The sequence below is a fragment of the Bactrocera latifrons genome, unplaced genomic scaffold, assembly GCF_001853355.1.
Source record: "Bactrocera latifrons isolate USDA-ARS-PBARC rearing strain unplaced genomic scaffold, ASM185335v1 scaffold_138, whole genome shotgun sequence".
NCBI classification, from domain to species: Eukaryota; Metazoa; Arthropoda; class Insecta; order Diptera; family Tephritidae; genus Bactrocera; species Bactrocera latifrons.
The window spans coordinates 651,139-668,838 of record NW_017534830.1 but is presented as its reverse complement, the minus strand read 5'-3'; the positions used below and the strand labels follow the sequence as shown (position 1 = coordinate 668,838).

General features: G+C 29.5%; 1 protein-coding gene across 6 annotated transcripts in view; it reads right to left on the bottom strand.

Annotated features, from left to right (window-relative positions):
* Positions 1-1,018: 1,018 nt before the first annotated feature.
* The window catches only part of LOC108965276 (aldehyde dehydrogenase, dimeric NADP-preferring), a 25,556-nt gene continuing 8,874 nt past the window's right edge, over positions 1,019-17,700 (bottom strand). For 2 of the 6 annotated variants that reach the window (XM_018927559.1, XM_018927560.1), the window contains exons 2-14: positions 17,157-17,284; positions 17,039-17,095; positions 14,595-14,650; positions 14,328-14,386; positions 7,544-7,724; positions 7,263-7,484; positions 6,914-7,077; positions 6,607-6,837; positions 6,338-6,535; positions 3,623-3,738; positions 2,070-2,205; positions 1,854-2,004; positions 1,297-1,638 (exon numbers count right to left, since the gene is read on the bottom strand). In XM_018927559.1, coding sequence (XP_018783104.1) covers positions 1,618-1,638; positions 1,854-2,004; positions 2,070-2,205; positions 3,623-3,738; positions 6,338-6,535; positions 6,607-6,837; positions 6,914-7,077; positions 7,263-7,484; positions 7,544-7,724; positions 14,328-14,386; positions 14,595-14,650; positions 17,039-17,095; positions 17,157-17,244 — 1,680 coding nt within the window. In that variant the 5' untranslated portion in view covers positions 17,245-17,284 and the 3' untranslated portion in view covers positions 1,297-1,617. Of the gene's footprint in view, positions 1,111-1,296; positions 1,639-1,853; positions 2,005-2,069; positions 2,206-3,622; positions 3,739-4,635; positions 4,752-6,337; positions 6,536-6,606; positions 6,838-6,913; positions 7,078-7,262; positions 7,485-7,543; positions 7,725-14,327; positions 14,387-14,594; positions 14,651-14,806; positions 15,080-17,038; positions 17,096-17,156; positions 17,285-17,700 lie in introns of those variants that run through there. The other 4 variants (XM_018927562.1, XM_018927561.1, XM_018927564.1 and 1 more) reach the window with 4 other exon arrangements.

Sequence of the window (17,700 nt, the reverse complement as noted above, 5' to 3'; positions counted from 1 at the left end):
TAATGAAGTAATATCGATATCGAACTATGTAGCCAAACAGATAACGCCTATCCACTATTAGTATTTTAATTCACCATGATATTCAGTAATGCGACCATTTCGATTTTCAGCAGCTATTTGACAACGGATACATGTAACCGGAAAGTCCGTATGAAAGTCTGGTTAAAATTAGTAATTGCTTTGGCTTATTATTATTGTGACTAATTTATTTAATGGGCTTTTCATATTAAAAAAGTAATTTTCACCTATTTACTAGTGGCGTACAAAACATAACGTAACATACTGTGTTTTCTTGTTTCAAATGTATAATTTGCCTTCAGCATGCTGCATGTTTCGAAAGTATTACATACATATATGTATTAATTAATTATATATTTACTTATGAAACATATAAACATTGGCCTTTAACACCATATTACCTTTTGCGCTTAATTTCGTTTTACCATAATTCCGTACACTCATTCTTTAACACGTCAATTATTTGCTGAATAATTAACGGCACTATTTATTTATTACACAGTGAGTTATTTATATTTAATTCTATGAGCTTTAGCGAAAACATCCAGACTTCATCTCGCACCATATTTTATAGCCTAAACAGAGTATCTTAAGTTTGCCACTAATTTTGTAACACCCAGGGAATTTCAGATGCCAGCATGAAAAACAACAACCAATTGCCCTTGTATTCAAAACATTTTTATTTGATAAGATATTTTCACAAAATTTAGCATAATTATTATTCAAGGCATCGCTGCAATTCCCGCCGAAGTTATTCCGATGAAACCACCATAGCATATATGTATGTACATATTGCTGTCATACAAACCAATAGATCAAAATCTACTTCTTGTATGAAATCTTTAGTATTCGTAAAGGGTGTTATTTGTCATAAATGTCAAACAAGAATAGAAAGTCTAAAATAAAACTATATTGAGTTTTATTACATTTAAAATAACTTTACATGTTTAAATATACATATATATTTATATATAATATTAAATATCATTTTAGAAATATATTTAAGTCATCTCCTTACTTCAGCATTTATTACAGATAATTTTGTGTTTGTTTTATGCAAGAACATTTCTATCATTTCTTATCGTAATCACTCTGCAAAAGGATAAGCGTTTAAAAAACCATATGAACAAATATATATAAAAATTGAGTGTAAAATATCGTAAATGTATTTAAATTTTATTTATAACAAATGTATATAAAATATGCTTTATGCATGATGCGCTGACAAATACTTCTAAATATTCTAATCAAAGCGTGTTAGTTAACAACTAATCAAAATAAAGTAAAATTATTAATTATTTATTTGAATTCAATTTTTTAAAATGCATTTAGGTATGTACTTAGAAATACAATAAGCTGTATTCATAACAATTATTTATGGAAAATTACAACTACAAGAGAAATTAAGATTGTTGAGCCGTAGAGCAATCTAAATGTAATATCTATAGTATGTACATGTAACAAACACTGACACCGCAACGATGAAATGTTGAACGTCATAAAACATAAGTGTATACGATATAAACCCACCAATCAATGAGTAGGTATGTGGTGGCCATGGAGGCAATCACTGAATTAACGGACGTCAAGCAAGCTATTTTAGCGTGAAAACAATTTGCCCTTTAATGTGTTGATAATATTCATATTTTATATATTTCCATAAAGATGTAATGTGTATGAACGTGAGTGCAATCATTCCATTAATCAAACGTTTTGTGATGTGTAGTGTTTTAGTGTTTCGCAAAAATGAAATAGATAAATAAAACCGTAATTAGTACTACAATTGAGTAAATGAAGTTCGCTATAATTGATTAACTGAAGATAATTGTAATTACCTGTAAATAATGGGTGAAAAGTACTGTGAGGCCGATACCCAAACCGACCGCTAATAGATGTGACAGATAGAGCTTGGGGAATGGGCGACGTTTACGCAGCAGAATACCCAGTATCGTTGATTTGCGATCTGAATAAGGTGGATAACGACCGCTGAAATGGAAAATGTATTGGTAAATAGTAATTGTTAAAATTGAAATGACCTATTGCAAACTTACGATGCCAGTAGTTCACCAAGCGGATGCAGGTCCTTGCCAAGGCACGATTTCTTATGCGTGAATGTTTCAAAACCATATTTACCATGATAGCGTCCCATGCCACTGGATCCGACACCGCCAAATGGCAAAGTGTCAACTTTTATAGGGAAAAAGCGTATTATTTTGTTGATAAATATTGTTATTCAAGAAAGAAATGGACTCCGAGGAGTTTCAGTAATGGGAAAAACTTAAAAGTAATATTTTTTTTTTAAATAATCTTTATTAAATAATGGTTAAAGTGAGACTAAGCAAAATAAAGTAAAGTTATTAATTATGCATGCAAAAATTAAAGCAGTGCAAAATTGGAATAAATATATATAAATGGAGCTATGTATCAATAAATGTCAAGATATGTAAAGAAAATCTTGTAATTTGAAGCACGCAAACTTTTGAAAAAATATTTATAAATTATTGTATAACTCACATTTTTAGTAAAACAAGTGCGTAATTAAATTAATTAAGTTTAAATTAGCCAAAAATAATAATGGGATGAGAACCAAATACCTTTGGAAAATTTTTAGGAGAATATTTTTAAAGTAAAGCGTGTTATAATAAAGCAAGCGATAAAAGGATATATGTATATACATATACATATATGTATTTACTACATTTATGGGGTATTCTAGTCTAGAAATTTAAAAATAGTTTTTTTATTTTAATAATTCGATAGTTTAGATGTGCAAAACTATCTCACTAAAAGGATTTTTCAAAAAGTAGTTGTTAAGTATAGTCGTTTTAGAGCCGTGGCGACTGGATCGGTTTGAGTTACAACGTGTTTTTCTCGAAACTACTACTTTCATGCGGTCACTATATCTTCAGTTATAATCAGCCGATTTAATTGAAAAAATGGCATGATTGTTCGAACACATGAAGCAAAAAAGTATAATAAAATGAAATTTGTTCTATTTTTAAAAAATTCGGCAAAGTTAAAAAAAAAGTTGCGAAAAATTCGATCTTCATTTTTGAGTAGCCGCGATTTTACGAATTTCATATTAGTCTTTAATGAAGGCATTGTTTTATTATTCAGTAGACCGCAAGCGTAGAAATCACGGCGACGAGGACACCGCCATTTCGTCAATAACGCATAACTCAATGAAAACCAAATATTTCATTTGATTTAAACAAATTATAAAAAATTTATGGTAAAAACTTTTAATGCTCTTTTTATCAATTGACAAATAATGCTCGAAATTCGGACCTCTAGACTAGCATACCCTCTTAAATACTAAAATAATAAATGTTATTTTATTGGTTAATTTACAATATTTTAGTTTAATAATTCGATGCTATTAGTAAAAGCTTTAGTTCAAGTGCATTTGCATATGCTATTTTATTTTTTTTAAGTGAACAAATTGAAAATTTCATTTCCAAACACACAAAATTTAAAAATTGATTAAGTAGAAAAATTAAAAAATAATAATGGGATTAACTTTAACTATTTTAACTTTTTATGCGTATTTTTATAATTTATACATTAAATAGTAGATCATGTGCAAAATTTTGCACGTAAATACCTCCAACGTGCAATATGGTCTCATTACTGCAAAATCCGCCGCTTGTTGTGTTTTGTTTAAATTCTTTAACTACATTCGAATTTGTGGAGAAAACGTAGATGACTAAAGGCTTCTCCCTATTTTACGAAAATTCACATTTTACAGTTAAATAAGGCTACAAAAATGTACACACATAACTTATTAAGTGAGTTTTCAAGTACAATGTGATTTGCACGTTTGTGTACTGATGAGGATGCTTATGACAAATTTCTATATTTTGACCGAAAGTAACAATGCACATATGTATATGTATGTGTGAAAAATAATTATAAAACGTACATAAGTCTAAGAGTTCTTCAAAAAACTTACTATTTTAAAGAAAAAAATTAAACAAATCAAAATAAAATCAAAAGAATAAATTAAATTTTGAGTTTGTAGTGATTTAATATGTAAGTTATTACTTAGTTTTTAGCTTCAAATATTCTTTGATAACTGTTGGAGGGATATCATAACCAATTGCTTTACAATTACTAGCGCTGAAATAGGCTTATCGAAAGAGCAGCTATCAGCGGTAACTTAGAACGAAGTTTTCAAATTTACACAAATTTAGTAGCACCAACTCCAATTTAGTTTAGATTTTTACAAGTTTAGAACAAATATGGTTCATTTCTACACACAAGCATTCATTCAATAGCAGACAAACTAATTATTTCACCCAAGCACCGTATAGTACATACCTACATACATACACATAAATTACCGCTATAATTACAGTAGGAATTGAAATATATTTACAAAAGGGTTTGCATTATTTAAATTATAGCACACGTAGGAGTTTAACGCGCCAACACCATCACTTTGCACCACTTTGGAAATGCATTTAGCTGTACAAATTAATAGGAAAATAAACGGGCAACTTAACAAGTTGACATTGACTGACACACTTTGCATTGCCCGTGTGCGGGTAGACACAGTTTAAGGGAGTCGTTGTAGGATTTATTCTCTGTTTTGCTGCTTCAATACAATTCGCTTACCAGCATAATGCATTATAGTGTCATTCATACACATTCCGCCCGATTGGATGTCGCGTTTAAATAAATTTTGTACCTCAGCCTCCGCTGTGAATATATACGCGCAAAGTGGTGCTTCTCTGTGTATGTTTTTATGCCAATTTGTGTGTTGCAAGGTGTGTAATTATGTTTATTTTATTTTATTACATTTTTTTTTTTTTGTTTTATACATTTTCAATTTGGACGTACACAAATGTAGGTGGAGACATTTTATTTGACGTTGCGAAAATAAATGAATATAATAAAAAATTAATAAATGAATATCAAATGAATATCAAATGAATAATGTGACATTTAAGAAGAAATTTGGTCATAACCATATACTTATAAATTGGAAATATCGCACACCCAAAATTATTATAGTCATTTGCGATAGATACTTGTGAGTCATTTTGCACTCTACAAATTCGAGCAGACAATTTATTAATTGATCTGTAGTTTCATGTAGACAATTCTAACTAGAAAATAGAAATTTTAACCTTCTTATAGGATAAATAGGTATATTTTCCCCAAAGAAAAGAAGTTGAACTCAATTCAAACAATATGCTTTCAATGGCATGTGGTATATTTATAGCCTGAATGGGTATATTAAGTTTGCCACTAAGTTTGTAATACTGAGAGGAAAACATCGGAGTTCCTGTAAAGAATATGCAGTTGAACTTCCCTAACTCGAATCACCATAATCTACAAAAAATCTTCGAGTTAGAGTGACTTCGAGTTATGGAAGGAAATTTTTATGAAATTTGACTTCTATTGACTTGCCTATTGCCAAAGTTATGAACAACTTCGAATTATGGAAATTCAACTGTATTATAAATAGTTTCATAGTTTCTGAGATACCGTTCTGAAATTTTGCACACGTAATTTTCTCCCCAAGAATCTGCTCATTTGTCGCAACCGTCGATTTTTTATTACTATAGCAGATATACAATCTGGAAAATTTTTTAAATAAAAAGATATCTTTACGAAATTTGGTACACATTATTGTCCAGGAAAACGCTATAATATTTAAATGTATTGTTCAGATCGGACCACCATGGCTTATTGCTACCTTATAAACTGATCGATCAAAATCAAGTTCTTGTATGAAAACTTTTTTATTTGACAAAAATTTTTCACAGGTTATTGTCCAAGGAAACGACGACAATATAACCAATATTTTTATTGTTTTTTTTTTTTCAATTAAAAAATATCAATAATACTCATTCATCAGTAGTTAGGTATGACTATAAAAAATTGTATTCGAATACTTTAATTATGCCGTTTAGAATTAATTTTTAAAGTTATCACCGCTAATTATCTATTTCAGCTTAATAAATTCGAAAATAATAAAACGTGTATACGAAGAAATTGTAGCGATTGATGATTTTCTTAATCGAACCTTTATAAACACGTCATAATCTTGTTTATGATTTTTTAAATCCAAATACTTATTTTCATATCTCTAAAAAAGTAGTAAAAAAAAAGTAGATTTGGTGTGCGATAACAATGAACAAAAGTACAGTACAAAGTCGAAGTTCCAGAGTGATCATAAAAAGATACACAAATCTTTCTGCATTAATAGTGCACAATATTACTTTCATGACACCATACTTAATTGTATGCGTTTTTTTTTATTTGTTTTTTTTTTTTTGTTTGCTGTTTTTGTGGCAATGTGTTTGCTTACCTGGAATTGATGAATTTGATTGCATCGTAGGCATTTTCAACTGTGAATATGGGCAAAAGTGGGCCGAAAATCTCCTCTTGCATAATAGGATCATCAGCTTTAACATCTGTTAATATTGTGGGCTCAATGAAACGTTCTGAGGCATCATAATTACCACCAACAGCGACTTTGCCGCTTTTCATTAGACCAAGCAGGCGTCTAAAGTTTGAATTAAAAGAAGTTTTATTAGAAAAATATGCACACATAATTATGTGTTTGTATTTATTCACTGGAAATTATTATGATTGATAATTCGACTGAGATCTGGACTGCTCTTAATATCTTCGCCATACCACTCTTTGAGCACGTCTTTTGCTTCGGCAATGAGTTTCTCTTGTATTTCTTTCGAGCACAGCACATAATCGGGCGCTATACACGTTTGACCGCAATTGATCAATTTGCCCCAGAGTATGCGTTTCACAGCCGTACGCAGTTCAACGGATTTATCAATGTAACAGGGACTAAAAGAGAGAAGTGTTAGAAGACAAACTATAAAAATATATATTTATGCGAATTAATGTATTAAAATGGCCTCACCTTTTACCACCCAATTCGAGTGTTACCGGCGTCAAATACTTATTGGCGGCAGCGTGTATAATTTTGCCAACTCTTGTTGAGCCTGTATAGAAAATGTAATCGAAACGTTGCTTCAGCAATTCAGCCGTTTCGGTTGGACCACCGCACACAACTGGATAGCAGTCCTGTTTGGATTAGAATAAAGTGAAATTTTAGTGTAAATATTTAGCGCAATGGAACAAAATTTTTCGAAGCGGAGTAATTTCTACTTGATCTGAATTTCAGTTGAAATTACTGTACCTTTAGACAATGAGACTAAAATTGTAATATAGTTTAATTGTAAGATATTCTTATACAATACTATGCTTACATTATCCAAATATTTTGGCACCATCTCCGTAATAAATTTGGCGCAGTTGGTAGAAATTTCACTTGGTTTGAGCACAACGCAGTTGCCAGCAGCTATGGCAGCTGCAACTGGTACCAACAACAGTTGTAGTGGATAATTCCATGCGCCGATCACCAGGACCACACCATAGGGATCATTGAAAATTTGCACATCGTCCAGTAGATTAACAAATGATTTTTCCGGCTATTATAAAATTTGTGTTATAACAACGAAAGGATAAGTCGCTACTATGTAGTACACACCGTTTCGGGTTTAACCCAATCTCCCAAATTGTATAGTATGTGTTTGATGTCATTTTTAAGAAACTCTGTCTCTACCACCAAACTTTCTTGCTTCGGGCGTCTCAAATCTGCATCGAGCGCGCTAATCATCTCATTTTCATGTTCTTCATACATTCTCAGTAGATTCTCCAACTGTTTTCGCCTAGAATGGATCAAATTACTCAAGTGAAATAAACTATTATATTTTCGAGGTTTTTTAAAAGTTGATAGGGCAGGACCAAAGAGGCAGTTGCTTTTCCCCGCATGACACTAATCACCTCTTTGCATGCCTTGCTAACCCTACACATCTGACACCCCTCAAATTTGCTTCCGGAACTATTCATTATGTTGTTTTTGTACTAGTATAAATAACTTAATAAAAATTGTAATTAACCCTTCTTAAAGTATTACACTCGTACAGTACAAGATCGGGGACATATGTATGTACGTATGGACATATTTATGTATGAACCTAGCTTGAGTATTAGAGATTCATTCATTTCATTATTGTGTTCGGTATGAACTTTTGGAGACTCTGTGAATGGATAAAGATAAGGAAGTATTATAGTCTAGATATAAAAAAATCGATTATATATATTTTTTTTCAAGTTTAACAATGAAATGAAGTCGTCTACGCCGGGAACTGGCCAAATCACCAAATTTAAATTTTTATTATTTAAAAAAATTCTAAACAGTTAAAACATTCTTTAAGTCATGATATTTATGCATCATTCCATAATTTTCCCTCGAAAAAATTCTCTTTTATGCAACTTTTTGATAAAGTTAATTACCTTTCACTCTTCTTAATTCAAAATTTAACTACTGTCAAATAATAATTACAGTATAATAACCTTTATAAAATAACCAAAAATTTTCGCGTTAAAATTATATTTTTAAACAGTCGCTATAAATGACTAATAATCTGAACTGCAACCTGGACTTTTTCTCTAACCCAAACGAGTTTTTATTCATATGTACATTAGAGCAGGTCAAGTCAACGGTGAAAAAATGCTCAAAAAAAATCGCATACGCGGGTAATATTCACTGGATCATTCTAAACAACTTTGTCTAAGAAACTATGCGTCTAAAACAGATTTCCAGCCAGCGACTTTTAACGAAAAAAAAAATTGTTCGTCAGTTTTTGGGATATCCGAATGAAAGTTAATGATACGATTATTTGGATTTTTTAAACTTTGACTTGAGAATCACTTACTAAAAACCGGTTTCAGATCCTTAAGTCTAAAAAATTGTTCAGATTGATCCGTAGAAAATTTCCCGCATACGTGGTTTTATAGAAAAAAAAAAAAAAAATCGACCCGATCTAATGTACATACATATGTATGTACTATGTATGTATGAGCAATTTTTTTAGCAACACAAAGAGGGAGTTGAATAATAATTTGCTGTGATCCTGAAAATGCCTTAATATGAACTTGTATGCCCTTACACAATTTTTCATATGTATGTATGTATGTAGAACAGACATACAATACTTATATAAACATGTACACATATGTATGTATTTCTCGAATTTGGACAATTCAACTCTCAGCACGAAAATTATAAAAGAAAAAAAAAAAACAACAGCTGATTTAAATGACTCCACTTTATATGTGCACACATATGTTAACAAACATATCTACATAAATACCTGCAAGTACATATATGTAGTTTAGTCGAAAACGGTATCTGACCAGAGACAAAAAAAAAAAACAGCAGTGTTAAATGGCAAATGGCAAGGTCAATGTTAAGTTTATAATAATAGATATATAAAAAAGCGCATAATTAACATATGCAAAAGAAACCGTTGAATTTGCATGAGCACACTTATTATCATACTGTATGTGCATTATCCTATTTATTTATAAGTAACCCGGACTCAACCTTTGCAATTTAGGTTTCAAATGATCTTACACCAGACAGGAGGTCAATAAGCCTACTGAAAATGCAAACAAAGGGCAGATAAAAGGCACATATATACAAATATACAAACTTAGAATAAAAACTCCAAAATATTGTACTAGTCGGAAAATTTACTCATTTTGTATAGTACTTTGCATTAAAATATAAACTGACAAAATATATGGAAATATGCAGAAAACTGAACTGTCATTAGAAACATATAATATTTTGTTGTTAGATGTTACTAATAGAGTTTTATTTAATTGGAATTGCCAACATATCACACCTTATTTATTAGTTATTCAAATATTTTAAAATTATCCCATATTTCCAAAAATGTGTGGAATTTATACCAAAATTTACATAAAAGCGGTTGTTGTAGTGAATTCTAATGATCGAGTTTTAATTTTCTTTTGAAACATACATATGTATCTATTTAGAGGTAACGTAGCTATAAAAATTGTAAAAAGTAATTCAATAAAACCGCTTTGGTTGATTTTTTTTTATCTCAGAGTAAGAATATTAAGTTTGCCACAAAATTTGTAACACCCAAGACGAAACATCATTGACCCTATAAAAATATGTATGTAATATAACTGATCGGCGTGACTTTTGGAATACCGATCTGAAATTTTCCACAAATCCTATTTTCACCAAAAAGCTGTTCACCAGTCGGAAATGCCGATATTGGGCTACTATAGATATAGCTGATGTACTGACTGCTCAAAATCTAGTTTTGCATGGAAAACTTTTTCATTTCACGAGTTATTTTCGCGAAATTTGGCATGAATTATTATCCAAAACATTGCTACAACATACGAAGACATTTTTAGATCGGACTACCATAGTATATGTATATGTAGCTGCCTTACAAATTGATCAATCAAAATCATGTTTTTATTATTTATTACTAAGACATATCAGTTTTCACTTAGATTATGCTCCCGGATCTTTGAATCCAATAACGTTTTACGTCGTATATACATTAAGATATTAAATGAAAAAAAAAAAATCATAGTATCAATAATAAATATAAATTAAATAAAGCTAGATTCTACAATAAAAAAAATGCACAATTATAAAAATGTACGTTTTTTATTTCATATTACTTATTGGAATAACGTTGCATTGATATATAATGCACGTAATATGTACGTTTGTAGGAACTAAAGATTGACGTTTAGCTAAATATTGTATTCAGTGCATATCAGTAATAAGTACTTATGTATGTATGTTTGTATGTACTATATGTACATTTATAAATCCATTGTTATCTGTCGGGTAAAATATTATATGTACATTGACTACATGTGTCCGGACGGGTACATATGCACATACTTAGGTAACTGCAAATGAAAATAAAACATTCATAAAGGAATAGCTGTGCTGATTTAATTCAGAGAAATAAATAATGATGATGCAGCATTATTAATAAAATAATTAACATAATCATATGACTATATTTTTCTAATCTATAAATCTATGCGAACGTTTACCACACATATTATTATAAGTACTATATGTTTATACATACATATGTATATAGATAGATTGATAACTACCATAGTAACTTTGCAAACATTTAAATAGTATATAAATATACATATGTGCACACAAAGTACGTACATATATATGTACATGCATATATACAGATATAGGTACGGACGCGTTTCTGTTCTTGCATTAATCTATAATTTTTTTCTCAAACATTTCTGAAAATCTTGAAAACATTAATTGCAAACCTTGAGCAAAAGAAGCGGCAGTAAAGAAATAGATAACAACAAAAAAAGAACAAAAAGCAGCAAACCGTATTTTATAATACTTCCGTTAGTTAGATTTCCAAATGTCATGCGAATTCTTTGACGCCTTGCTTGGCTGACGCTTTTAATTATGGAATCTCTTGAAACTGATAATTTGGTCAAAACGTGATAAATGCTATACTAAGCAAAAGGCATAATAACTAAAAATGTTATATACATATGTACATATGTATAAATGTATATCTATACTATATACATATGTATAATATATGCATATACCAAATACTCCAAATTTTTAATTTAATTATTAGCAGGAATTCGAAAATGTGTGTGTAAATAAAGGTACATATGTACATACATAATTTATTTACCTTTATGTACCTTTGTGCGTACATACATACGTATGTATCTATGCTTAAAGACTGAATGTGATAAGCATGAATGCACACGTTTTTGATTTCATGTACACAGATACATACATACATATGTATAAATGTACATATGTTAGTAAGAGAATTTTATTACAAGTATGTATATGAAAATTTTTAGATCAGCCGTGTGAAAGTGCATACAGTGTATTCACTGAAATACATTTGTATGTATATAAAAAGTCAGCAGAACAGTTGCAATAACTATAACTTTTAATGGACTTGTTTGTCGAACTTGGTGTCAATTAAACGAGCTTATTAAATTTAATAAAAACTAGTTGTTCTTCCTATGAATTTATAGAAAAACTAATTGCAAAAGGTATTTAAATGCAAACTAATAGATGTAATTACCGATAATTATTATTAATTACTCGAATGACCGTAAGCATTTCTTAAACATAAACATACGATTTAATATACCCACGTACATATTATATGTATGTGTGTATGTATGTTGGTATGTGCAATTATTATTAGCAGCTGTTTTTCTATTACTATTATTATACGAAATATGAAACTATTGACTTGATTGTTTGTTATTGTAACTGCATAATGACTGTTTGCTCAATGCCTGATTAGAAAACATCCATCACTTAAGTTCTGCTTAACCTTAACGAAAAAAGGAGTCTTGGTTAACCATTGAGGAAACTTTCTCCAAACAGCTTTGTGCTAATGCTGTTACAGTTCCGATTATAAAGAACTGGTTTCTCATAAAATAGAAATCGATCAACTGTAAACAGCTTAAAAACTTGTTAATTTTTGATTTTTAGAATGAAGGATAAACATTGCCATTTTGTTAAAGGTTTTCAATGCCTCATTGCTGTCATTGAAAAAATTTGCACATTTTACATACATACGCATGCATAAACAGTAATACATATGTACATCCATATAAATTCAACTAGTTGATTAAGTACATAATTTTTGTGAGTGGATATTTGCAGAATGCCGGTTAATGTTCAAATGTTTACATAAGTCATACATATATATTTAATTGACATTCGCATAAACTAGTACTACCATACGTACGTAAAACACGTTGTAACAATTAAAAATATTGAAATACTAGTTTTGTAACTACTTTAAGGCAATTAATATGCTTTCAAACATACCTACAACGAATTCTGCAACCACCACTTATGAATAGACTTTGTACACTTTTAGTAGGTAATTGGAGTTTATTTTTATTTTTATCATACTTACATATGTATATGTATAGCAAAGTAATTGCATGATGTATCACATACAAACATACATACTTATATATATTCCAAAAATAAAAAATACATTGGCGTGTAGATATGCATTAGGGCGGGTCCAAATTTTATAAGATATTAGATATTGAAGTTTCACTTTTTTTCAGACAATTTTGTTTTTAAACTTTGCATTTTAAAACTCAACGAAAAAAAGTTTTTTGCGAAGTTCGATCTATGGTCCGTATATGGTAAAATTTTTCGATTAACTTAAGCGTTTACAGAATATTTATCGTCACACATTGATGCCTATCACGAAAAAAAAAAACAGAGGGCAATTTTGTAGAGCAGTATATTTCCTATAAGACTATGAATTTTTCAACTAAAAATGATTTTGTTCGTTGAGTTATATACTTAAAAAAAAAAATCCTTAAAAAAATCAAACTTATTTTCCGTTATTAATGCGTTTATAAGATTAGTTAGTGTGAAACCGTCAGTTGCAATATATATTTAACTTTATTCTTGATTTGTACTAAGAAAGTAACTCTATTAATATAAAACAAAACATCCTTAACTTAGATTGCACGGAAGCTGTAATAACCTTCACACATATAATTGTATTGATCCGTTTGTATGTCAGCTATATGCTATAGTTATCCGATTTGAACAATTTTCCGCAGTTTGCTTAAATAAAAGCTTTTCATACAAGGACTTGATAGTTTATTTTGTATTGTAACGGTCCGATATTGGCAGTTTCGAAAAAAAACTGAGGAATTTACAGACAGAGCATATGTATTTCTTGCCGTCTCTAATATTTGTGAATATTTAACAAAATTTAGTTATAAACTTAAGGGCCTCTAAACAAACTGTTTGCACTAAACACTTATTAATTCAAAAACAAATCCCCGCACAATCAGAATTAATAAACAAAAAACATAAACGATAGAAAATTTGGGGAAATACTCAATTAAAAAACGTTAGTATATTTTTGGAGTTTACTGCTATATTGTAATCACAATTGCAAGAAATTATTTTAGTGACATTAATAAATAATAATTTACTTTTTACTTCTATGTACTACATTTGTACATACATATATGAAATTTATTAGACGTACATACATACATATGTATATTGTCATGTATAATAAAATTGCATTGCTACATTTGAATCCCATAATACTTATGTCCTTACTTAGAGTACAAAAGAAACTTTAACTTGTGAATAGTACGATTTACACAAACAGCAGCTAACCAAGGAACTAATACAAAAAATTATTATTTTCACATTTTTTAAATCGAGGCAAACTTTCGACTGAACTGAAAAAATGGGGTCCTCTACTGAATTTGGGCGTGACAGCTGTAATACCGCTTATTTCTTTACAACTTATAGTTTAATAGTCAAGCAATTAATGAATGTTTTTTTTATCTTTTTACTTCAAGTAATGGCAATTCGTAACAAGTAAACATTTCATATGGCTCACCTGAAATTGACATCTTTTGTTTTTCCACTGGCGAATGCAGTACGGCATCTTTGTACGATCTGTGTTTAATTTGTGATTTGAGTGTTTTTATGTAAATATATTTTTGTAGATCCATTGTTTAGATTTAGGCATTTTCACATAGGTATGAAAATAAAATACAAATTATGAATAAAACAAAACGTATGTATGTACGGAGCTATATGTATACTTTAAATCACAATTCAATATATTGAATATTAACCAAAAATATATAAGAAAAGCACTCACATCTTCAAAATTTGCCATTTTGTTGAACTGTTCGTTATCGGCACCGATTGCGTTATCTGCAAATAAAAGCAATATAGCAGTATTTCTTTTTTTTATTACTTCTCTACAACAACAGAAAAACTTTCTTTGTCGTTTGACAACAATGTAGTTATTATTAACACAGCAAAAAATACAAATAATTGTGTGTACATGCAAAAGTTTAAGTTTCACACCTTTTTTACACAATAGTTCAATATTCTTAACACAAAGTAAGCACCTTTGTTTAGTAATAAACACACTAGTTACTTTCAATTAGATAATACTAATATTCAAAGTATGAAATGGAAAGGAATCGGCAGACCGCAAATGTATGTATATATTTATATGTATGTAAACATAAAAAACAGCGCACGGTGATGAAATGTTATAAAAAAAATCGAGTGACCGTTCGGACGATTTCTACTACCGTACACGAGTAGATTAAAAAAACAAATGCTAACTAGTCCAATTGGAAAACTCCTCCACTACTGCTACTCGTTGAACGAATAAACAGCTGAGTATGCACAGTGTTGCCATGTCTAGTATAAACAAATGAATAAAATCAAATTACTTTAATTGACAAGCGCGTCTTGAAATTCCTCAAGCTCTCTTAAGCGAGTAGCGTATTTTTTAGCGCGCTATTTGTGCGTCTCTGTTTTTATATATGTGGGTGTATTTTATTTGCAATTAAGAGATAATATTGTAGCTATTAATTGTTTTTTCTAAATTAATAACAATTTCCATATATATATTATAACTTATGATATTTGATGGAGTATGAGCTTCTATTATAAGAAAAGAATTTGTTTTCTTATAAGCAATTATTTACTGTTATTAATTACGAATATCAGAAATTCAAAGGAGACGAACGGTTTTATAAACCTGTTATGATATTTAGTTCGATAGCCATTTTATAAAATGGTGGAAAGCTGGAGTGGCTTTTCTATTGTTAGAACGGTGAGTTTTAATAGTTCCAACTGGATGTTATTAATAAGCAGCAAAACATTAATTCTATAAGTTCTTAGGTGTATTCGAACGATTAGTAGGCTTATGTACATATGTATATGTATGTAAAAATATTAAAAACGGAGGTCATTGAGTGGCTGTCATATTATAGCAACAAAAAACTCCGAATGAATGCAACAACGTAATTTAATTATTATACAAATTAATATTTAATTGCTTCTAAATATTTGTATGTAGTTTTAATTGGATTCGATTAAAGATCCAATTTACGTACACACATATGTATGTATGTATGTGTATATGATAAGTTCCGTTTTAGAGTAGTTAAATTATACAAAGAAGCTAATATATGTATGTACATATATTTCTCCTAATTTTTTAGAAATAATATAAAGGAAACTATAACACAGAATTATACTTGTATCATGTAAGTGGTTGAACTAATTTTACATACATATGTATGTATGTATGTATATTACATATTATTGCGCTATAAATATACATACATACATACGCATATGGAAGTCCTTATATATATTGAATATTTAAAACATGAAAAGAAATTAGTTTTCTTAATATCGAAGTCATAATATCCTACAAATAAAAAAGTTTCCTAGGTAAGAAATAGATTTTATTATAGTGGTCTGATATCGGCGGAGCATAGCATAGCCACTAAAACCTATTATTAGCCGAATTATAATGATAAATATGAAAATTAATATAGAATTATTTCGATTTAAGCTTAATGAAATATTTTTATACATTTAAAAAAATATGCTGAGAAATTTCAATAACCTTGGACATATTCTGAAATTTTTATAGATACATATCTATTTCATATACTGCACTATTGTGGGAGAAAGTGGGAGTTATGAAACGATTTCACCTGATTATGCCAAGTAAAGCAATTTTATATAATTTTATTAAAATACCTCGTATACTGACCAATAATATAAGGTATGTAATCTGATGGCAGGTCTGAATTAAATTTATTTGGTATAAGGGAGAACGGGGAATACATATGTATACCGTAAATACTTTAAAAGTGGCTAGTTTCCAAGGTCACTGAGCTCGTAGCGACAGAAGCCATTCTCCAAATTACTTCATTAAAATATAACGTATGCTGACCAAATAATTTAAGATACAAAGTCTGATGGACGACCTGAGTTAATAGGATTCTGTATAAGTGAGATTGGGGAAGATATGGTATAGACCGACTTTATAAAGTGAACTGAGCGGAAAAAAGCCGTTACATTTGAAGGTCACTAAGTCTCCAAATAAATTTTACAAAGTGTTGAAAGTGAGTAGTGACAAGAAAGAAAAAATGTTATGAAAGCTGCCAAGTAGACATGTCTTGGCAGAAATATTTTCAGTTTTCGTTTAATTTATAGATATTTTATATTACTCAATAAATGTTATGTTGTAATGTGCTTGTTTGTAAACAACTGTGCAATACTCACCAATTTCAATAATAGCGGCGCCATCATTTTCAATGTTAATACGACTTTTCCCAGGTCCTGTAAAATAATTTTTTTTTTATTTATTGGATGAAAGTGCAAAGTAACGATCGTATTTTACCATTATTATTATTATTATTCGGTATCAGTATTGTTGTAGATGATACAAACAGTTTCTCAGAGTTACCTGCATCTACATCCGCTCTCATTTTCGATATAATGCAAATAATATAATTCGGTTAACTGGGTCTGAAAATGAGAAAATACACTTGACATAAATGGTTTTATACTTATAGTAATATTTAGTGAATTATAAAAAAATTAAAAAAAAATTAATAAATAATAAACTAAAAAAATATTATTCAATATAATATCATGTGTTAAAGTTAAATTAAAATCAAATATTACATTACTTGGTTCAGCCATAAGTAACACATTTTTTAATAATTCTAATGAAATTTTTTACTTGCAACTCAAAGTCTTCTGGTCCTGGTTAGGCGTTATCATGCCAAAATATTTATTTTTAATTTTTTTCCTTTAATATTTCAAACAAACAGATACAGTCCACTAATTTTAAATAATAACTTCTTTCCTTCGACAAAATGTTCAAATATCATTGAACAGTTACTGCAAACATGAATGTTTTTTAATAAAGAAAACGGAAT